At 35.7% G+C, this 18,110-nt stretch overlaps 1 protein-coding gene across 1 annotated transcript in view; it reads left to right on the forward strand.

Annotated features, from left to right (window-relative positions):
• LOC149841068 (polyadenylate-binding protein-interacting protein 4-like) overlaps positions 1-18,110 on the forward strand; it is a 25,969-nt gene continuing 7,859 nt past the window's right edge. Inside the window, exons 1-6 of the mRNA XM_090003570.1 lie at positions 1-153; positions 15,101-15,260; positions 15,527-15,688; positions 15,879-16,015; positions 16,261-16,451; positions 17,869-18,046. Of these exons, the coding sequence (XP_089859696.1) occupies positions 15,119-15,260; positions 15,527-15,688; positions 15,879-16,015; positions 16,261-16,451; positions 17,869-18,046 (810 nt within the window). The 5' untranslated portion in view covers positions 1-153; positions 15,101-15,118. The remainder of the gene's footprint in view (positions 154-15,100; positions 15,261-15,526; positions 15,689-15,878; positions 16,016-16,260; positions 16,452-17,868; positions 18,047-18,110) is intronic.

Raw genomic sequence — 18,110 nt, forward strand, 5'->3', positions numbered from 1 at the left:
TGATTTGATCCCTAACACAACCAGATGTTGAACTGAATCCCCTCCACCGTCACCTAGAGAGAGAGAGAGACTAAACCCTCTCCCATCATCTCCCTCCATCCGCAAGTACGCTCTCTGCAACAACAAGGTTCCGGCGGGTGGCGGCGGCCAGAGGTACCCCTCTTTCTCTGTCTCTCTCTAAAATTGTTTGGATGGTTGGGAAAAGGAGATCGCCCCTTCCAAGAAGAGAATTCCAGGAATAGAAAGAAAAAACAGAAGAAAATCTCCCAATTTGGGGTGATCTTCCATGGCTGCTTCAATGGAAGATGTATTGGACGAAGGGAATTGGTATGGTTGGTTTCGTATAGGTGTTGCAGCCGCATGCCCACTTGCATGTTTGGGTTCATATCTGCGGACACTCAAACATGCCAATTAACCCGTTCCTTGCTGTCCTCTTTTTCCTCGTTGTCGAGACAAGATGCGATTCACACATTTATATGAATGTGACGGAGCGCACAACTCCGAAGCATGAGCACTTCTTCGATTGCTTTGGGTTTTATGTAGAAAGTTAAGTAGTGACCGCAACTGCGTTCGATTCCACTGGACTTGGGTCCAACAACAATGCCTTCCCTCTTAGCTAAACATGTCGTCAGCCCGTTGGTTCGTGCCCGCTCCATTGGTGTAAATCTTGTGCCTAGGGGGAGCAATGGCAGAACTTCTACGAAATAAAGCTAGAACTAGATTGATCCAGCTGATCTTTATTAATTAGGACCTTTACAATGCTAGGCGCATGCTAAAATAATCTTAGGTGAATAAACTTAATGTGATTCTAGGTGTAAACTGAACGATTGGTGCAGAGTTCAGAGCATGAGACACAAATTTTAAAATAAGATAGTATGGGAGCTGAGTAAATTTTGATCTTTTTCAGAATGCAAGGATTGAGGTTCCCAAGGGATTTGGTCAGATTAACTCCTCCATATTGAATGTGGGATATGTCGGCTTTCACCAATCTAGAACAAGGTTAATGCAGTCAGACTCCAAACTCCCATGGCAAATATATTTCCTTTTAAGTTATGTATGACCGCAAAGGAGGTATCGTCTTAATACACGTCATAATGAATTGTATCCATACACTAGAAAATTCTGTTCCATGAATCAAATAATGTTGCTTTTGGGCATGGTTGTATGTGTTATTGGATGAGAACATACTGATGATGGAAGCACTAGGTTGTCTAAAGGTAACAGAACGCTTCTGCAACATACCATTCTACCGCTAAATGCAGCCTGCTTATTTAGCTTATACCAAAGATATAGGAATTCTCCTGGAAGATAAATTTCTGCAGATGTACCCCACATCCTAAAGTATGTCACTATATGTGCGCTAAAGCTAAAGTGACGAATTGGACATATGACCTCAAACCATTACTAGTGACCAGAAAATATGTAAAAATAGGTGTGACTCGACGGTGCAAGAGCTCTGAGAAAAGTCAAGAAATAAATTGGATACATGATTCATGCTTGCAAGTTTGTGTCAGGGTGTGTGGTGTCATTGGTTATTTGGCCAGTCGGACAATCAAGAGGTATCATAATCTTGTGAAATTCTAAGCAATAATTTCTATTTTTTGAGGGAAAGTGAACTTTCATTAAATGTAGAAACAAACTTGACAAGGTGTTACGACTAAACAAGATAGATAAAGAAAAAAATGTTATTATGCTGCACAAGCTTGTATTGGCTGAGTATTGTGATTCTTCTGGCTCCAGTTGCCTTTTGTAGAAGGGATTTTGATGCCACTAAGTTCATCATATGTAAATTTATTTTTCTGTTTTTAGCTTCATTATGTGGAGAAAATTTTGCTATTCATACAAAATCATTGGAGTCCTTGATATATTTTATGGAGCTTAGTGGTCTATCCACCAGGCTCCTTTATTTATCACCAGCAAGACATTGATCTGGGGCAATCTGGTAAGAGAATGACCAAAATGCAAAATAAACAGGGATATCTAAAGAGGGAGAGAGATGCTCAAGTCAAATGGAAACCTTCAACTGAATTCTCCATGCATCTCTTCATGTTAACATCTTCTTGAACAAAATGGTAATACACAGTCAATGTGCTTAGTTCATTTGCCTAAAATGCGATTTAACTCGATGACCAATTCACCATTATTTCTGAGAATATAGTAGAAATGTCCAACACCATAACCAACAGACCTGATGTGCTGTCAAAATGCCATTCTCCATGCACCTGGACTGATGGCTTGCCCCACAACCAAGAGATCCAATCTTCTGTCAGAATGTCATTTTCCATGCACCTGGACTTATATTTTGTTCACCAGCTGACCATGAGTGGCCAGAAATTGGTCGAGTGGGTGTTGACCTCTTTCTGCAATACTAGTCTTTGTGTGTGACTGTTTCCATCGCTTCTTGTGACTCTGTTATCCCTAGCCTGCTTTTCTCTTTTTATTTGATTTTTTTTCCTTTTCCTTTAGCAATAGAAAACTAAGCAAAAGGGGCTTATTGATTCTTAATATGTTAAACTCCAGCATTTTAAATAATTGTTTTCTCAGCCCATTAAGACTGCATTTGTACCTGTTAAGAAAGGCTGAATTTTCTCTCAGGGAAAAAAAGGAAAAAGAAAATTCCAGGCTAAGGAAAATAATTTCTGATCATAGCTCCTACTCTAGATCTTAAATAAAAAAATAACAACAACAACAACAACAACTACGCCTTCATCCCAAAACAATTGGGGTCAGCGATATGAACCAAAAAAGAAATTCATTTTGGGTCTTCCACATGAATCCTTTTCCTCCAATCATTTCTATCCAATGCCATGTCCTCGGTGAGGTTCAAAGCATTCATATCCTTTCCTATCATCTCCATCCAAGTCTTCCTAGGCCTACCCCGACCTCTTTTAACTAATATATTTTCCCATTTCTCCAACCTTCTAACTGGAGCATCATTAGGCCTTCGCCGAATATGTCCAAACCACCGTAAACGATTCTCTCGCATCTTATTTTCAATGGGTGCAACACCTACCTTCTTACGTATCTCCTCGTTCCGAATCTTATCTTTTATTGTATTTCCACACATCCATCTAAGCATCCGCATCTCAGCTACATTCATTTTTTGAATATGATGTCTCTTGGCAGCCCAACATTCCGTACCATATAGTAAAGCGGACCTAATAGTCGTCCTACAAAACTTTCCCTTCAACCGCAATGGCATTCTACGATCGCACAACACTCCAGTTGCACTTTTCCATTTCATCCACCCAACCTTTATCCTATGATTTACATCTCCATCAATTTCTCCATACTTTTGAATGATGGATCCCAAATATTTGAAATAATCATTCACCGGTATTTCTTGCTCACCAAGCTTCACTACACTCCCATCACTACTTCGTTGCTTACTAAACCGACATTCCATATATTCAGTCTTACTCTTACTCAACTTAAAACCTCTAGCTTCCAATGTCTGCCTCCATAATTCTAACTTAGCATTAACCCAAGCTCTAGACTCATCAATCAAAACAATATCATCAGCAAACAACATACACCACGGTACATTTTCTTGAATTGATCTCGTAAGCTCATCCATCACTATCGCAAATAGGAAAGGGCTTAAAGCAGATCCTTGATGTAACCCAACCGTTATCGAAAAATTGGTTGTCACCCCTCCACAAGTGCGGACATTGGTTACTACTCCTTCATACATATCTTTAATTATACTAATGTACTTGAGAGAAACACCTTTCTTCATCATTGTCCACCAGAGAACGTCCCTAGGTACTCTATCGTATGCCTTCTCTAAATAAATAAAAACCATATGCAAATCTTTGTTCCTCTCTCTATATCTTTCAATAAGTTGTCTAAGAAGATGTATAGCTTCCATAGTTGATCTTCCAGGCATAAAACCAAATTGATTCTCCGATATCATGACAACCTTCCTCAACCTAGACTCAATCACCCTCTCCCAAAGTTTCATAGTATGACTCATGAGTTTTATACCACGATAGTTTGTGCAATCTTGTATATCACCCTTATTCTTATATAAAGGCACCAAAGTACTCTTCCTCCACTCATTAGGCATCTTATTTGTTCGCCAAATCAAGTTAAAAAGATTTGTCAACCATTCTAAACCTTTCTCTCCCAAGCATTTCCAAGCCTCGATAGGTATACCATCTGGGCCAACTGCCCTTCTTGATTTCATTTTCTTCAAAGCCTCTGCAATTTCTTTTTTTTGAATCTTGCGCATGAAGTCACGATTTATCTCATGAAAAGGAATGGAGAAGTCTCCAAGATCTTGAGCATGACTATCATTAAATAGCTTATCAAAATAATCTTTCCATCTCTCCTTAATCTCCTCATCTTTGACTAAAACCCTTTGTGTTTCATCTTTGATACATCTAACCATACCCAAATCCCTCGATTTCCTATCTCTCATCTTTGCAAGCCTATAAATATCCTTCTCGCCTTCTTTGGTATCCAACTTGTCATAAACCTCCTTATATACCTTAGCCCTCGCGATTCGAACTACTTTTTTAGCTTCCTTCTTTGCTATCATATACTTCTCCAAATTCTCATTATCACGACTCTTAGATTTCTATAACACTCTCTTTTAACCTTAATAGCTAATTTGACATCCTCGTTCCACCATGATGTGTCCTTACCTAGTGGTGCACCGCCTTTAGACTCACCCAATACCTCCTTAGCCACTTTTCTCATGCCACCCGCTATCTTATTCCACATTGATTCTGAATCCTCCTCGAGACACCAATCAACTTCCTTAACTACCTGCTCTACAAACATTCCTTGTTTAGCTCCTTTCAGTGCCCACCACTTAATTCTAGGATCCATTATATGTTTATCCCTTGTGCGGCATTGTCTAATTCTAAGATCTAAAATTAAGACTTTATGTTGTGTAGCTACACTTTCTCTCGGTATAACCTTACAATCGATACAACAACCCCTATCTTTCTTTCTAAGTAGGAAAAAATCTATCTGACTCATATTAACCCCACTTTTAAATGTTACTAGGTGAGACTCACTCTTCCTAAACCAAGTGTTTGCTAAGCTCATATCATAGGACAAACAAAAATCTAAAATCCTTTCTCCACTTTCATTTCTTTCTCCTATACCATAGCCTCCATGGATACTCTCAAATCCATCCCTACTAATGCCTACATGTCCATTAAGGTCACCGCCGTTGAAAAGCTTTTCTCCATAAGATATCCCTTGTACTACTCCATCTAAATCTTCCCAAAATTGATGCTTAATGGAATCATCTAAACCTACTTGAGGTGCATAAACACTAATAATATTAATAATATCCGTACCTAATACTAATTTAATAAGTAGAATTCTATCACCCTTTCTACGGACCTCAACTACATTATCTATAAACTGACGACTCATAACAATCCCTACTCCATTCCTATTCCTATTTATTCCTGTATACCAAATCTTATATCCCCAAGGTTCTATCACTTTTGCTTTCTCACTTACCCATTTGGTCTCTTGTAGACATAAAATATCAATCTTTCTCCTACACATAACATCTACTAACTCTACCAACTTACCAGTTAAAGACCCTATGTTCCAAGTGGCTAACCTAATTTTATGGTCTTGGACTAACTTCTTTACCCCCACCCGTCCAACAAAGTGAGGGAACCCTTGCCTATTTGACACCACACCCGGGCGCTGGTGTGACGCGTCGCTTCTGGGCGACGACCTAGCAACCCTTGCCCATTTATCACTGCCTCCGAGCCTAGAGAGTACAGCGCGTCGCTCAGTAGGGAACGCCCCAACGAAATTCTCATATTGGTTCATTTTCATAAGGTATGACTAAGTTTTTATGCTGGCTGTCACAGGCCTACCGCAACCCTCCTTTATCCGGGCTTGGGACCGGCAGTGTATAACTAAACAGTTATACACAGGCGGAGTTTAAATAAAAATAAAATAAAATAAAATAAAATAAAATAAAATAAAATTTAAAAATATATATATATATATATATACAAATAAATATATATATATATAAATATATATATTTATATTTATGGCAAGTATTTGGTACCCTTGTGGGTCATGAATCCCCTAGTTGGAACTCATAGTGGGAGGTTGTTTTGACCAAATCTAACCTCACTAATGTGTTGAGCATGGTTAAGATCTTGAGAATTGACTCTTGGATTGTATTATTTTTGACGTAAAAATAAAATTTTATGAGGGTTAAAAATTTGGTACTTTGTAGCATAGTGACACGTTTTTATCAGCAAAATCTTGTTTTTCAAAAACTCGCGAGAAATTGAAATTTTTTCATAAATCTTGCATTTTTTTGGCAACATCTCGACAATAAAAAAACTAAAAAACTAAAATATTTTTTATAAGACAATATTAATAAAATTTATTTAAAATAAAAATACATGATTTTTTCTTGATAAATAGCTGTTTAAAACGTAAATATTGCGTTTAAATCACGGTATTTATGTTTTTTTCATAAATCTCGCGAGAAATTTCCGTTTTAAACTTTCAGGCAATTTCTCGTGATATTATCGTGAGTTTTTCATAAATCTTGCCAATATTTGCCACTATGCTTTGTAGTTTGTAGGTCGTTGACTTTTTAAATCCTGCAAACTCTTACATACATGGTGGAATAACACGATCCAAGCACGTATTTTTACTAACCTAAACATGTAGATCACATCTGAAGGGTCATATTCAAGGTTGTAAGTATTGTATCGTTATCCGTATCAGTCAGGCCCAAATTTAGACCGTATTGTATCGTATTTTATCATAAATTATCATAATTTTTTAATAAAAAAATCAGAAAAATTAGCAAAAATTCTAAAAAAAACATGTCACATGAAACAATTATGAATTGCACAAAATACAACCATAAAATCACATGTATGTATGAGATGCATACGACATCATCAAACATCAACTATCTCACGAGAACAATGCAAAATATTAAATATCATGTAATTAAAAACATACCATAATACTCATACTTTTATATTAAAAAAAAATATTATGGCAATAGTTGCACTCGATTTTCAATCGGTTTCTTGAGTGCCTCATTGCCATGCCGTATTTGTTGGAGTGTGAAACCTGATTTCTACCTTGACATAAATCTTTAATTTTTGCGGTAAGTTGGCGGGGGGTTGTAGGAGGCAACTTCCCCCGAGGCAAAAAAAAATTTGAGAGTAACTTTGTAATTTTACTCATAATAAAGTTTTTTTACCTACCCATTTTCTTGAGTGAAAAAATTGTGGAAATGCATATTTTTTACCTTAACCCACTTCTTTGAGTGAAAAAATGGTGGAAATGCACTTCTAATGGCCTCTAGACAAATGAAGCAGTCGAGCCTCTAAAGGTATTTAAAACCCAAAATGAAAAAGGTAATTTTTAGTCTTTTTAAAATGCGCCGAAGGTTTATTGTACGATACAACCCGATACATGGGTGTATTGTATGATACACCCGATATGGGCATGATACACACTCGTATTGCGATATGAGCATGTATCGTATCACAAAACCCAAAAGTAACGCTACATACAATACGACACGATACTTACAACACTGGTAATATTTGCAAAAAACATAAAAAATTAAAAATATCACAATTTTTTACTAGAGGGTTCCTTACCAATGAGTGTAGCAAACAATAACTCTTATATAGGTCTTTTGAACTGGAGTATGAATTGAGATTTTCATGTTTTGTTTTTGTTTTTTTTCTTCTTAAATTACACCATACAAATGTGATCTTGATGCTTGGTTATTTCACCATACAAATGTGATCTAGATGCTTGGTTTTATAGAAACCGACTCTTAGATCATCCTATTATGATGCATAAGAAGGATCTTTTAAGGCTTGAAAATCAATGGCACAAAATTTTCGTAAATATTCAAGCATCCAAAAATCATATTTTTTTATCGAAAATACATGATCCAACAGTCTATTCCTAGCAAATGGACCATGCTAAATACATTCATAGGGTTGGATTTACAAAAAAAAGTGTTAGAAATGCCTAGTTCACACTTCAGTTCACATATTTCCAGTTAACATATTCTATTAGCCCTATATATACATATATATTGAATTTTTTCTCAGAAAAAGGAAAATGAAAAGTTCATGCTAAGGCAAATAATTGTTGATTATAGCTCTTACTCCATGTCTTATACACACACACATCTATTGAATTTTTTCTCAAAAAAAAGGAAAATGAAAAGTTCAGGCTAAGGGAAATAATTGTCGATCATAGCTACTACTCCAGGTCTTTTATACTTATATCTATATATATATATATATATATCTATTTATTTATATCATAGTTACAAATATCGTTATCGGCTATATCTAGGCGAGCGTCACAAATATCGATATCGGCTATATCTCTGCAATTGTCACAAATATCGATATCAGTTGTATCTCAGTGAGGCTATTTCTCGTGATATTATAGGTTTGGTGATAAATCTCGAAAAAATCTCAGGACATAAAAAATAAAAAAATATAATAACAAAAATAAGTAAGAAAATATCATGTTTAGTTAATAATATAATATATACTAAAAAACATGAGTAAGAATACAAAATAAAGAAGAAAATCACCTTTAAAATATAGAAAATAAGTAAAAATAGTAGCAATAATTGATAATATCGGGATATTCTCGTGATAATATCGTGATATTATCAAATTGGCGATATTTTCAAAATATCACAATATTTTACCCATAATATCGTTTGATGAACATAACACGATATTTTCAAAATATCATTGATATATGTGACTATGATTTAAATACACACAATAATTCATGGCTATTATTGTCACTAAAATGGTATAAACCAAGGTTGTATGTATCGTGCCGTATTGTACGATATTGTACAATACATATTATTATTATAAGGAAAATCAATATGATGCATATCGTATGATACAACCTTGTATCGTACGATACACCTTCAACACATTTTAAATTGGGCCGAATCATAATTTTTTTTTTGAGTTTTAAAAACCTCTTGGGGGCGACTCCCTCATTTATGTAGAGGCCATTAGAGGAGTATCCATGCACCTTAGGAGTAAGAGTGCGTTTCTACCATTTTTCCACTCAAAGAAGTGGATTAAGGTAAAAAATCTCTATTATAAGTAAAGTTACAAAACTACCATAAAAATTTTTCGCAAAGTTGGATCTGTGAAAATTAGGGATTTATATTAAGGTAGACATCGGGCTCCACACTCCAACAAAGATGACATTAGATGATCAAGAATGACAATGGGACACTCAAGTAATGAGTAAAAACCGATTGAAAATCGAGTGCAACTTTTGCCATAATATTTTTATTTATGTAATATGAAAGTATGAGTCTTGTGGCATGTTCTTAATTGCAGGATATTTAATATTTTACATTGTTCTTGTGAGATAGTTGATATTTGATGATGTCTTATGCAACTCATAGAGACGTAAATACTCCATATGTGATTTTATGGTTGTATTTTGTGCAATTCATCATTGTTTTATGTGTTATGATTTTTTTTAGAATTTTTACTATTTTTTTTGTTTTTCATGATTTTTTTTGGAACTTTTGAAAAATTTTATTAAAAAATATTGATTTTTTACGATACAATACATATCTTATTTTGGGCTCGACTGATACAGGTAACGATATGATACTTACAACCTTGGTATAGACTACCGTCTCCTTCTAGGTCTAATCGAATGAATGCTATTTCCTTGATTATTCTCCTTTGCAAATAGACTTATCCCACTTTGAATTCCAAGATAAATCAAGTGTGCATCACAGCCGCCCATCGATTAATGAGTGACTGGGAAATGGCCATAAATGATAGTGTTAAAAAGAAGAAAAGAGAAAATCTCTCAACCACCCACTAGCTGGAAAATGGCTGGGCTTGTTTGGGATGGTACTGCCAATCTGAACGGTGCCAACCCATCCGTTTTCCAGCAGATAGCTGGCCGAAAGATCGTTGGATTTTCATTGTTTTGAAAAAAAAAATTGGCCATTTTTCAGCCATAAGCTGGTCAAAAAATGGCTCGCTTGGTTGCAATTTCGTGTATTTTTCTATGATTTTTAAATTCAAAAATTATGATTTTTAAATTAAGTATGTAATGAAATTGATAAAAATCATGAAAAATATATTTAAAAATAGGTGACTTTGGCTGGGTCTGGGCGTGGCCCAAAGCCCACTGACAAGACTAAGATGAGCCAATTATTATTTGAGAAAATTTTCATTTTTAACCTTTAAATTTAAGCAAAAATCGACCAAAATTTAGGTTAAATTCAGGCAAAATTCGGAGGCGTAAATCAGGTATGTATACTGTTAGATGCGCCTTGTAATTTTGAGCACGTTGGTGACCTGTTTTTCTGAAATCGGGTTACGGTTGGCCCGAAAATCACATTTTTCAAAAATGACCCGCCTCTATTTTTTTCCTGGATTGGATTGAACTGGATTCACTCCATTTGATCCAAGTTAATATGGATTTGGACCCAGTCCATGATCCATATTGACTGAGATCTGGTCCAAGTATGATTCATATGGATTTGGATCTTGGATCTATATATGGATCCGAAATCCATCCATGACCAATTTAAAACTTTAAAATCAATTTAAAATTTAAATTGGATAAGGTAGAGTTCTACTCGAGGTAGAACTCTACTCTATGGACTATGGAGTCTTCCAGAGGGGGGGCAACATCCTCTGGAATATTCTTCGAATATTATATTAAATAAAATATTTAATAATAAAATAAAATAACATAATTAATTATAAGGATAATCTAGAGGATAATGTAGTAGAACTCTACTTATTAAAGCCATCTCTAGAGGGGACGTCACCCTCTAGATTTATCTAAATTCAGAAAATAAAAAGAAAATAAAAATAAGAAGATAAACCAATATAAAAAAGGTTAGTCTCTCCTCTCTCTAGAAAATTGTATTCTAGAGAGAGAGGGAGAGAGTTAGAGAGAACCCCAAGCTCGTGTGGGGAGAGAGAGAAGGAAAAATAGAGAAGAGAGAAAAAAAAAAGAGAAAAGAGAAAGGAAGAAAGGAAGAAAGGAAGAGGAAAATCCAATTTTTTTTATACATCCATCGTCTTCCTCCGGTCTTTTTCTACGCTACGATCAAGGTACACGTTTCTCTCTAAGTTTTTACGGGAAGGGATAGGTAAAAATTTGATTCATGTATAGGTTTGAGGAAAAAGGGAAATATGATTTTGAAATGACATATATTTATGTATATGTATTGTCAATTTTGGTAGATTAATGGTTTTTGTATCATTATTCACATATATGTCGATTTTTTCTAATTCATATGATTGAAAATATGTATGCAAATACATATTGAGACCCATTGATTTTATTTATTTTTGTACATGCATATTACTATGCTCATAATTTGTTGAAAGTCAACACAAAACATTTTATTTATTTTTGTTAATATTCATATACCTGATTATTACATGCTGTTGACTTTCTTTTTAATAGCCATATATATATATATATATATATATTGCCTTGGTCGACCATGTTAATTGATGATTTTTTTTCATGTCCTAGATATATATTGATTGAATCAGATTTAATGTGTGAGCAGTCTGATCAGACCTGCCGATATGCTATGTGTGAGAAGTCTGATCAGATTTGCTAATATGTTATGTGTGTGCAGTTTGATCATGCTTGCCTGCATGCTGCGTGTGTGTAATTTGATCAGACTTGCCTATATGTTTTGTGTGTGCAATCTGATCAGATCTTCCAATGTTTGTGCATGTACAATCTGATCAGATTACTGATATGTTATTTGTGAGCAGTTTGATTAGACCTGTCGATATGCTATTTGTGAGCAGTCTGATCAGACCTATCGATATGCTATTTATGAGCAGTTTGATCAGACATGCCGATATGTATGTGTGAGCAGCTTGATCAGATTTGCCGATTCTAACATATAAGCAAATCTGATCATACTTGCCTATTTATCGTGGGTGTGCAATCTGATCAGATTTGCCAATGTATTGTGTATATGCAATCTGATCAGATTTGTCGATGGTTGTGTATGCAATCTGGTCAACTTTATATATATCTTGGACTTAGCAGATCTGATCAGATTTGCTAGTGTGCTGTGTGTGAGCAATCTGATTAGATTTGCTAGTGGGTTGTGTGTGAGCAATCTGATTAGATTTGCTAATGGGCTGTGTGTATGCAATCTGATCCAACTTGCAGAGTTTCGCTTGTGTGCGAATCTGATCATATCTGCTAAGTCCAAGATATATGTAAAGTTGACCAGATTTGCAAAAATTCATGGGTATGTAAAGCTGAACAGGTTTGTTGCGTATAAGTTGACATTCATGTTGGCTACAGGCTTATGTATTTGATTACATATTTGATTGGTTATGCATGTTCATGCGGTCGAATGTCATGTTGCAATTGTGTATTTTATATGCATGAAATCTGAAATTTATTTGATATTTGCATAAAAATGATCATATGCATGTTCAAATGTTTATGCATAGAATTGATTATGATAATGTGTGTTGCAAGTATCTGTTCGCATGCATATGCGTGGGGCTTTATTTGCATTTATTTTTTTGTGTTTGAATGTGCATTGTGGACATGTTTTGAAACAACGAGTGTATTGCATGTTCACTGGAATTTTGTAAAGGATGCATAAATTACTTTTGAGATGTGTTGGTTGTCAGATGTAAACCACTGCTGAGATATGTTAGTGGTTATGTGTGAACCACTGCGGTCCTATGTAGGCCAGGAGCATGTGTTGCGCATGTGTTATTGAATTGTTTATGCATTGCAAAATGATTTATGAAAATTATTATTTTTTCAAAATTAATTACACTGTTAAATTGTGAGGGCCAAGGCTCAAAATTGTTATTGCATGTTGATTTGCAAAACAATTCTTGTGTAAAGAACTTGAAATTGAGTTAAATGGTAAAAGAGACCAAAACAATGTCATTAAACTGTTTCTTGATGTCCCTTCTACAATATGAAAATCTTAGATGGTAGTCATGGGGAACCGTGAGGATACTAAAACTTCGTGTGCAATTGTGCCCTAGAACCTGATGTGAGGTTCACTTCTCGGCCACGATTTTAGGGACCTTTCAGCCACTTTGCTTAGGAGTGTTGTTATTAACTCAATTGTTGTTATTGGTATACCAAGAAAGCGGCATCAATGAATGTTGATTTTCTTGATGTCCCAACATTAGGTGTCGATTCCTAATGTTCTGATTGATAGTATTGATTCCGGATATTGGTCGAGGAACAAGTGTAGAACTCAGTAATTAAAATACAAATTATGTGTTAAACTACAATTGAGATCTAACTTAAATCTCAGGAATTGTGTCTGTTTTGAGTATCCGCGGGTTTAAAGAAAAGTGAAAATTAAATTTATGTGCATTTAATAGGAACATGATAAATAACTTAATAAGTTATTCATGATGTGCATTGAATCATGCATAGTTTACTGTTCAACATTAGTTTCATGCATTTCTGTATATTTAATTTGGCATGATATTTATTGAATGCTAGAATGGTAAGTTAATTGTGGTAAGTTATTTCTTGTCATTTCTTCTAAAATTTATGCATAAGGTAATTTATGTTATTTCCTTTGCTATTTGATTTTTAGAAGAATTCATACGAGGACTTCGGTTCATACCCGTTTTTTGAAACTATTTTACAAGCACATGTGCTCAGTAATGCGTAGGACTGGCTGTATGACTCGAGACTTGTGACTTGGTGCTTGGGTTTTGACCAGAGCGCATTATTTTTGATAGAGTCGACTTTTATATTTTGAACATTCGACTCATTGATTTAATTAATGAAGTTCAATTTATTACTTCTAATTTGATTCAATGCATGGTATGGTTATATTAAATCTGTGATGTACCCCGAGTCCTGCGGAGGTTTTCCACAAATGTTTAAAAAAAAAATCACTATTTTTTGAAGGTCAATTGGGGTCGTTACACTGCCGTCATCGGCGATGCCAGCCCGACCATTTTCGGGACGGCCTGTAGTGTAAAAATGGCCAAAGGGTCAGAAAAGTTAAACTGAAAAAAAGCTTTCCAACCATTGATTGGCCAACACGGTACTGCCCACGCCAAGCAGTATTGGGCTTGGCATTTTTCGGCTGGTCAATGGCTGAGATGGCCGACCCAAGATTAGGTTAGAATGTGGGAGCGGGTGGGATTGGTGGTGGGGGTATGATGGGGTTGTTATGGAGGAAGGTAACCCAATAAATTGGGTCACTCCATTTGATTTTCCAAAACCTGTTCTAAACCAGGTCTTAAAAAAACTAGGCACCTCCAGTTTTTTCAAAGTTGGTTTACATCAGGTTTTTGAAAACCTGGTTTCCAAGTGAAAATCAGGTCTGACACCCTAAACCAGGTTTTAGAAACCTGGTCTTGGATGTCATCCAAGCGTGGCACCTATATTTGCTAGTGCCTACTGTATGTAAAATCTAGTAGTAAAATCATAGGTGCATGTTGCATCGATTCAATCTAACATCATGGATGTATTCAGCATGGTTTGTTTGTTATATATCACACTTTGGATAATCCTTTTTCAATGTAAAAATATGATTTCTTGAGTCATAAAATTTTGGTATGTTGTGCACCATTCATTTTTTAAGCTCTTGGAAGACTAACTTACATGCTGCAAAAAGATGATCCAGAACCTAGTTTCTATTAAAGAAACTATATAGATCACATCTACATGGTTAGGTCTACAAAAGAAGTGGAACAAATGTGAGAAAAATGGTGTTTTCTACTAATTGTATGTACAAACGATTGTAGCAAATTTACACATCCACACACACATGGACTGTTGGTTTGGTAAAGCTCTCTTCTAGCATATAAGGAATACAGGCTGAAAAACTGTATCTGCAAACCTTTTACTGCAGAGCACTCCACTTCTCAAACAAGTTTATTGAGCATTACCTGTTTCTTAATTTAAACTTTATGCTTGTCTGTATACATCTCTGTTTCCTTCAAAATCAAGTCCTGTGTTCTCATGACATGAGGTCACATACTCTTCTGTTTGCCTATATTCTCTTAGTAATAAGATGGGAATTATGGCAATCTTAATCTTCAAATTTTTGCAGTAAACTTGAGCTGTGAGAATGAGCCAGCAGCAGGCACTGCACCCAAGGCCTTCTTCTCCTAATGGATTTGGACGCAGTCGAGCGGACAGAGAGACAGGAAGCAGACATGATAGTAAGCTGCAGTCTGCAAAGTTTCGTTCCAGCAGTTTTGGTGTTACAGGTTCAAGCTGTGTTACCTTGTGTTATACTACTTAACATGTTTTCACTTCTAGACCAAGACTTGCCACCTATGCGATCAGCTTGACTCTGATGGGCCACACAGCAGGTCAGGTCAAAAAGGACTGACATCTGATGACTTGACTGTTGCCAAAGTCTCTTCTGTATCGTACACATTTTTGAGACCCATGATTTGGAGATGCCATTTGTTATGTTAAGTTGACAAGTTGGTTGCAAGTCTTTAAATTTTCTAACAGGGTTATGCTACAGATATTGTGAATGGAAGGAAAGACGGAGGATATGAAAGCCCTTCACATGATCGGCTATTATTTCTGACGACAAGCTTTATTGGACAAAATGTTGAAGTCCAGGTCAAAAATGGATCTATATTCACTGGAATTTTTCATGCAACAAGTGCTGAAAAAGAGTTTGGTGAGTTTGGCATGCTGCAGCTTTTATGTGGTCTCTAGATCATTTGCAGTTCAAATGATATTCTTATGTACTGTCATATGACCCATGCCCAAACCCAGAATTCTACTTTTTTTTTAAGAATGCATATTTTTTCCGCAATGTGTGTTTTTAGGCATGCATCGTAAGTTGACAACATGCTGATGTTTTGCAGGCGTTATTCTGAAAATGGCTCAGCTAACTAAGGATCCCTTCTTCAAGGGCCATAAGGCTTTCTCTGATTTTGTTGGAAAGGCTCCCTTGAAGACACTGATCATTCCTTCCAAGGAACTTGTGCAAGTCGTAGCCAAGGTTATGTTTTATTCCATGTCTCAAAGCAATTCAGGTGTATATTGAATTTTCAGATCTGGGAAATCTATTCATGGTACTCAACTGTATAATATTTTTGTTACCTTAATGTCTTATCTAAGAGTGCATCTTCATGACTATATTTGCATTTTCTGCAGACGGTATGATATATTTGTAGGTACAGGACTCAGCTAGAGTTCTTAGTCTCTCCGCTGATTGGTTAGGCATTGCTCTTTCACTTCTTTCAGGATGTACCATTAACAACCAGTGGCCTTACCAATGAACATGCACGTGAAAAACGGCAGGATATTATGACAGATTCCTTGATATCTCAGTTTCATTATGTTGAGATTGAGAGAGAGCTTGAACGCTGGGTTCCCGATGAAGACATTCCACAATGTCCGGAGTTGGAAAAGGTTTTCAATAACACCTGGAACAGGTGGGCACATAACCCTTGTTTATTAGTTTTAGCAAAAATTGTATCTTGCTTAATCTTTTGCCATTTATTTCATTCTTTTGCTGTACTTCACTTCGTTTTTTTATCAAAATTTCAAAGGTAATGACTGTCAATGAGTTATAACAATAACCTACTGATCAAGTTATGTCACCATCGCCTCTGAATGGTATAGTTGCCTCATGTTTGTCCACTATGTTCTATATCAGCTTGATACCTATTCAGTTGTTTTATTTCATCTTTTTATATGTAGAGGGTATCGTGAACTGCTATTGGTATGTGGTATGTTTCTTTATGAAAATTTGGCAATCGTAGTTGTTTTCAGGCACCTAGAATATATATAAAGAACAGTAAACTCGCGATGATCCTTAGGTGTGGTTCTGAAAGTTGCTTTCCACTAATAGACCTAATGATTGAGGACACAATGATAAATATGGCCTCTGAAGAGAGATGTAAGACACTATTTATCATTGTCAAATATGTAATTGGGCAACAACAATTACCTGGTTTTGTCTCAGTCATGACCAGCAACCTGTGACAGGCATATCTAAAATTATCAAGTCTGTAGGCAAGTGGGGCCCCTTGACCTACAATACATGACCATGATGACTGCAGGCAACCTTTTTGAGTAAAACATTGCATTACCATCGTTAGCCTAGCCCCATCTACATGGATTGCTTTTTAGAGTTCTGTTTCTTCTTGTGTAAGGTGTGGAGTCCCATGTGTCTTACTTCATTAGGCTTAGTTAGCCCATGGAAACAGTTAAAAATGTTGCTTCTTTTACTGCTTGAAGGGTCTGTTTTCTCTGTTCTCATGGAGATGGCCTGCCAACTTCTCTCACATAAAGAAAAAGGTTCATTGGTGTAAATCCAAGATACTACCTAGCTAGCTGGTTATTAGGTTTTCATTATTCTAATAACCTTGGCTCTGCACTTCCCATCAGAATGAGGATTTCCTATTTCAATTTTTTCACATTATCCAATACACAACATCAACTCTGCTCTGCTCTGTGTGCAAGCATGCATGCATGAGATACAAACTTCGACCTACTTCTATGAAATTTCTTGGTGATTTTGGATGCATGTTTTTTTATTATTTTTTATATGTTGTATTCATGTTTTCAATTTTTTGTCCTTTTGAGAGAGCACAAACTTATATTTTCTATGCATTGATGAAATAACCAGCGTATTGTTTAAATTAGAACAATTTAAATGGTAAGCTCCTTTCTTGACAAATTTCCTCTAGTTGTAGTAGTAGTTGTTCTAGGAAGTTGCCAGTAATAACAAATGAAGAGGTATTATCTTTATACTATTTCTGAACAAAACACTGATGTTCTTTTCTTGTATGATATCTTTGTTATGGGGTTATTTATTTATAAATATTTTTCTGTATCTGATAAAAGGAACTGGGATCAGTTTGAAGTGAATGAAGCATTGTTTGGAGTGAAAAGCACGTTTGATGAGGAACTATATACAACAAAACTCGAGAGGGGTCCTCAAATGAAAGATCTAGAAAAGGAGGCATTGAGAATCACAAGAGAAATTGAGGGAGAGGAGACTCAAGATCTCCATTTAGCTGAGGTTGCATTATTTTGCTATTGTCCAATTGTGCTTTGGCTAAACTAATCTCACTTCATATTTTTCC

This window comes from Nuphar pumila, chromosome 4 (assembly GCF_984573655.1).
Source record: "Nuphar pumila chromosome 4, dmNupPumi1.hap1.1, whole genome shotgun sequence".
Lineage (NCBI taxonomy): Eukaryota > Viridiplantae > Streptophyta > Magnoliopsida > Nymphaeales > Nymphaeaceae > Nuphar > Nuphar pumila.